Raw genomic sequence first — 6,270 nt, forward strand, 5'->3', positions numbered from 1 at the left:
CAGGTAGGCAGTTTTTTTTTTTTTTTTTTTTTACTTGTGATCTTTGAGAACAAATTCTGTTTAGGTATTGGAGGAACGAAATGATTGTAGTAAATTTGTTGTTTAGAAGGCAAGGTTGTTTAGTTAGAAGGCAAGTTAGAAGGCAAGAAGGCAAGGCAAGGTAGAAGGTTGTTTAGAAGGCAACCGTCCTAGTCCTTAAGACCAACTTCATGTAGCCTTTGTAGCCTCCTGCTTTTAATGGAAACATTACTGTTCAGAATTCTCAGATAATCCGCAGTTTTTTCCCCCTCGCTTTCCAGGTACAACTGTTTGCATTCATATACTAAACATCATCTACCTATTTTACATTTTAAATTCATCTCCTCTTCTCCTCTACCTTTCGCTTTTTTTCTACCTTGCCCCAAATCCCTATTTTAATGTTTTATTTTTATGTAGGTAACAGAAAAGAAGAGGGGGTGTAGTAACAAGTGAAAAAAGTGTCTGTCTAAATAAATCTAAAAGCTTAGCTTGTAAAAAAAGAACTTGGTTTTACTGTCGGAATAAGTTAACCCAGGCAGTGGGAAAAAGCCGAGGTTACTAGGCTACTAGGCAATGGATTGTAAGGAAAGTAGGGACGTAAGTTTGAATAAAATAAATAGTGAAATATAAAAAGTAAAAATGGGTTTTAAAAAATTACCTACTGCATTCAATTGAAAAAGTACCTACTCCACCTTATTTTCCGTTGGGACAATATTCAAGGGAAAGATTGAACCCACATCCTCCTGTTTACCAGGTGAGGATCTTGACCACTACATTCCAATTAAAGGTAAAAGCCTAAGGGCTAAAAAATGGTCAACCCTTTACCTGTGTGAATTTAATATGTCCATCAATAAAATCTGTAAAATTGTTAACTCATTTGTTTTGTATGTTCTAGATTCAAGTGTTCTTCTTTACCATCATCTATTGGCTTTGGGCAGCCTACAATGTAAGTTGATTTTGTGATTATGATTAAGATTAACCTCCATACTTCGGTATTAGAGAAATACAAAACCTTCTTATTGTTGGCTTTGACTGAGTATGAGTTTTAATTCAGGCTGTGTTTAGTTTTAAAGTTAGGTCAACATAATTGTAGTTACAAAGTCAGAAATCAGGATGATGTATTTTCACTCTTGTAAAATATTTTCAATTGGTACTTGGATTCTTGGATGGATAGCTAAAACATTAATACTTTTTACTTTTTAAAAATCTAAAACTTATTTTATGTTTCAGTATTATTGCTGGCTGTGTGTGTACTCCCAATACATGATCATCTATAAAATGCAATCTCCCAATATTGAGCTGCTCTACCCCTGAACACTTCATGTGCCATGTGTGTTTAAACCTTCACCATGTATATTTTATTCAAAACTCATGTTCTCGAAATTTAGTGTAAGTACAAAATTTATTCTATATTCACGTATATTTTCCATGATTTATTTAAGTTTAAAAAGAAGAATAAAATAAAAGTATTTTACAATGCATTAAGTAATTGTGAATCAGATAATTATTATTTTCCTATTTGTTATTTTACACTTTTATATGTAACTATTTGTATGTACGATTTTTTCCCTTGAAAATTGTTGTCGGTATATATTATATTTTTTTATTTAAGAATAATTTCTCACCAAATATTTCTTATTTCTTGCAAAAAATTTAACATTCAAGGACCTCTTGATTTTTTTTTTTTTTTTTCCTTGAGTACAAAATTACAAACTGAAATAATCAGATACGTGCATCACTACATTTTATGTTGGTGGGGGAGTTCCTAACTCTTTCCCACCTATGATTTTATTTTTGGGTATTATAATACTATAGGTACGTAATATCTCTAATGGAGATATCAAAACTCGATATCTGCTTTTCTGTAAACTATTTTTGAGGTGAGCCCATCTTTCTGAAAGCCCCTAAAGGTATTATATTGTATTCTTAGCTAAATATTACTATGAGATAAATATAACTATTAGACAAATATATTATAGTTGGATAAATAATAGATCAGTTGCGCTTACTTGGGTGATGTTTCAAAGTCATAGAGCAGGAAAAATGAGGACCAACGGAATTTTTCTTTTTTCAGGTGGGTGAATAAATGGTACACTTACCCTACTTGTGAATTTACAAGTAGCTTGGGCCGTTTGGGGATGGGAACTCAAGTACTCCGAGAAGAGTGTGAACTTGTCGAGGGTTTTACCGCCCGTATCGTGCTTACAATTCACAGAATTCACTCTCAGGAGATTAATAACTGTAGTGTAGGCCTGTAAGCGTTTGATAATGCCTACAACATAGGCCCGATTCCAGTACCTCATTCCACAGAAGTATGTATGAACTAATGAAAATAGTGTAGAAATAAATTATAATGGATTAGTACATAGTGTAGAAATAAATTATAATCTAGGTATAATAGTTCTCATAGTAAATTTTATTGTTATTGTAAACTATTTTCATTATAACGTCTACTTACACTAGTGATTTTCGTTAGTCTATCTATACTGTTATAGCTATACTTTCTTCGAACTGTCTACTCTAAAGAGAGTGAACTCTTGAAACGCTTGGCCCTCTAGAGTAGCGCGCACAATCATACGGTCTGTTTCCGTCCCAACTTTTATGAAAAACTTAGTCGGGACGGAAATGGTCCGTATTCGGGACGTATCTGTTTCCGTCCCAACTTTTATAAAAAACTTAGTCGGGACGGAAATGTTCCGTATTCGGGACGTATTCCGTACGCACTGCTTAGAGCTTCCAATGCCCGCTACTCAGGCAGAAGGTGGTCTGTCAGACAGTCGAAAAGTGTATGTGACGGAAAAAGCTTGAAGTCTGGTCTGTCAGACCGTCTGAGAGATCTGGGTCTGAAGCTTTTTGCGCCACATGTTACGGTCTGAGCGTGAGTGACGGACTGAAAGTAAACGCTACCGTGTCTTCAATCATGTAGGTACCTACCCTGTAAATCCTCGCCTGGTTCCAATCCTATAAGTCCTGAAAACGGTCAACGGAAAGCATATCCAACTCTTGTTACTAAGTCTGTGGAAAAAAACTAGCGAAAAAAAAAAAACTCTAATCCTTTAAGAGATAAACTTTTTTTCCTCTCCGTTGATGTCAATAAAAAAAAATAAAATTGTCAAAGCGAGTATACAAGATTAACAAAGGAGATTTTTAGCTTTCCACTGTGATGCTGGGTACGAAACTTGTTTTGTAATAAATTTTGATTAGCAAATACGACAAGCAGATAAAAGTTGATACGGAGTTTTTTTTTTTTTTTTTTTTTTTTTTTTTTTTTTTTTTATGAATTAAAAAGTTGTTTATTTTTTTGTTTTCTACATTTTATGTTTTTACACTTTTTTTCTAGGATGTACCGTAATCCCGTACCGTAATGATTTTTCCAATATGGCGGCCAAAAAAGAGGTTTTCTCACAATATCTTGTTTCCGGTAATTTTTTTCCAACAACAATGAATTGAAGAGTTGTTTCTTTTTTTGTTTTCTACATTTTATGTTTTTACACTTTTTTTCTAGGATGTACCGTAATCCCGTACCGTAATGATTTTTCCAATATGGCGGCCAAAAAAGAGGTTTTCTCACAATATCTTGTTTCCGGTAATTTTTTTCCAACAACAATGAATTGAAGAGTTGTTTCTTTTTTTGTTTTCTACATTTTATGTTTTTACACTTTTTTTCTAGGATGTACCGTAATCCCGTACCGTAAGGATTTTTCGAACATGGCGGCCAAAAAAGAGGTTTTCTCATAATATCTCTTTTCAGATAATTTTTTTCTAATAACAATAGATTAAAAAGTTGTTTGTTTTTTTCTTTCCTACATTTCATACATTTACACTTTTTCTCTAGGATGTACTGTAATCCCGTAACGGTCGATCCCGTTTCAAAATGGCGGCTAAAAAAAAAGGTGTTCTGAGAATATCTCGTTTTCGGTAATTTTTTTCTGATAACAATGAATTAGAAAGTTGTTTGTATTTCTATTTCCTACATTGATAATTTCTTGCTCACTATACACCTCTCCTTTCAATGTTGTGACACATCCACTCACTTACGTAATAGTCATCTTTTTCGCTGCATTGTGACACTCAATTTGTGACCCTTTTACGTGTGTCAACAAAAAGAGCCGTCATCTTTACAGGGTCCTATCTAATCGGCTGTATAACATAGGTAGGTATTAGACCGTTCGCGTTCGATGTGCCAGGGATGTAAATAACTCATAAAATGTTTACGGTCGCGTTCTTGGACCATAAGTTGTAACTTATGTTCTAATTCATCCAGCCTAGAGGATGCCTGCCTTGTTAGAGCTAGATCGCGGGTTGGGTTCTCACCCGAGGCGATCTTTTTAACCAAATAAATGAGGTTCGCTCTCGGAACGTTAATTCTCCTATCCTGTCCTCCTTTTCTCTTTCTCTTCACACTTGGGTGACTTGGTTTCTGCTTTAGAGGATGCCTGCCTTGTTAGAGCTAGATCGCGGGTTGGGTTCTCGCCCGAGGCGATCTTTTTAACCAAGTAAATGAGGTTCGCTCTCGGAACGTTAATTCTCCTATCCTGTCCTCCTTTTCTCTTTCTCTTCACACTTGGGTGACTTGGTTTCTGCTCTAGAGGATGCCTGCCTTGTTAGAGCTAGATCGCGGGTTGGGTTCTCGCACGAGGCGATCTTTTTAACCAAATAAATGAGGTTCGCTCTCGGAACGTTGCTTCTCCTATCCTGTCCTCCTTTTCTCTTTCTCTTCACACTTGGGTGACTTGGTTTCTGCTATCTAATGAGATGTTTAATTCCGTACTTGCTCTATATCTAGGCTTGCCAAATATCCAAAATGTCGATTCGGGACGCGAATCCGCGAACATAATTGCCAAATCCGCGATACATGTAGGTAGTACTTTTCGGAAACATTAAAATTGCTATTGCATTTAGTAGTGCGTAGTCGTCTGACATCCAAACATATGAACATGATAGACCATAGACAGTCTATAGAGGGTCTCTATCATTTTCATAGGTTTGGTTTTTTCAGGCGACTACGCGCTACGAAAAGGCGCGCGACTGCGCTCCAATGTGTGACGGACCTGATTCCTTATGACCTGTGACCAGGGGCCTGTTCCGCGAATGACGATGAGCTTTGGTTGTGGTTATGGTTATAAATTTACCTCCTGAAAACATTACAGACTTTCCGTACCTATGAAAGTTCCTTGTTTTTATTTATTTATTATTTTGCCGCGAACATAATCGCGAAATCCGCGAGCATAATCGCGAAATCTGCGAACATAATCGCGAAATCCGCGAACATAATCGCGAAATCCGCGAACATAATCGCGAAATCCGCGAACATAATCGCGAAATCCGCGAACATAATCGCGAAATCCGCGAACAAAATCGCGAAATCCGCGAACATAATCACCAAATCCGCGAACAAAATTGCCAAATCCGCGAACATAATCGGCAAATCCGCGAACATAATCGCTAAATCCGCGAACAAAATCGCCAAATCCGCGACCATAATCGCGAAATCCTCGAACATAATCGCCAAATCCGCGAACATATTCGCGAAATCCGCGAACATAATCGAGAAATCCGCGAACATAATCGCGAAATCCGCGAACATAATCGCGAATCCGCGAACATAATCGCGAAATCCGCGAACATAATCGCGAAATGCATAATCGCAAAATCCGCGAACATATTCGCCAAATCCGCGAACAAAATTGCCAAATCCGCGAAAATAATCACGAAATCCGCGAACAAAATCGCGAAATCCGCGAACATAATCGCGAAATCCGCGAACATAATCGCGAAATCCGCGAACAAAACGTATATTTATGTGAACGTATAATATAGTTTTTCCATTACTCGTATTGTAGGGTGGGTGTCTACTGCTCTTCAAACTTCCCCGGGAATTTCATCGGAGCAAGCGTCCACGTCTATTATTTCATTACAATTACCCTTCATTTGATTCAAACATTAAATTAAAACTGGACCGAGATCTGCTTTTTGTCTCACAATTTACAAATGATACCTACATCATCAAATTATTCGTGAAAAGTTCATTTTCCTTTCGGAATTTCCAATCTTCTGAAGTTTGTTTCCTCTCTTTTGGCGTGGTAGTGGTAGCGCCTGTACTAAACCATAGGAAATCCAAGATGGCGAGCCACCGATATCGGTTCCGTTTCCGAAAGAAAAATACATCTAAACTTTGCACTAGTGGGTGGCCTAACGTCACAATTTTGGCCAAAAGCTGCATTTATTCAGGAAAGCACCAAATTTGGTATG

General features: G+C 37.0%; 1 protein-coding gene across 1 annotated transcript in view; it reads left to right on the top strand.

Annotated features, from left to right (window-relative positions):
* Positions 1-1,985, top strand: part of LOC103509364 — a 5,404-nt gene extending 3,419 nt beyond the window's left edge. Inside the window, exons 4-6 of the mRNA XM_008473973.3 lie at positions 300-307; positions 914-964; positions 1,249-1,985. Of these exons, the coding sequence (XP_008472195.1) occupies positions 300-307; positions 914-964; positions 1,249-1,332 (143 nt within the window). The 3' untranslated portion in view covers positions 1,333-1,985. The remainder of the gene's footprint in view (positions 1-299; positions 308-913; positions 965-1,248) is intronic.
* Positions 1,986-6,270: the final 4,285 nt, after the last annotated feature.

Source organism: Diaphorina citri, unplaced genomic scaffold (assembly GCF_000475195.1).
Source record: "Diaphorina citri unplaced genomic scaffold, Diaci psyllid genome assembly version 1.1 scaffold492, whole genome shotgun sequence".
Lineage (NCBI taxonomy): Eukaryota > Metazoa > Arthropoda > Insecta > Hemiptera > Psyllidae > Diaphorina > Diaphorina citri.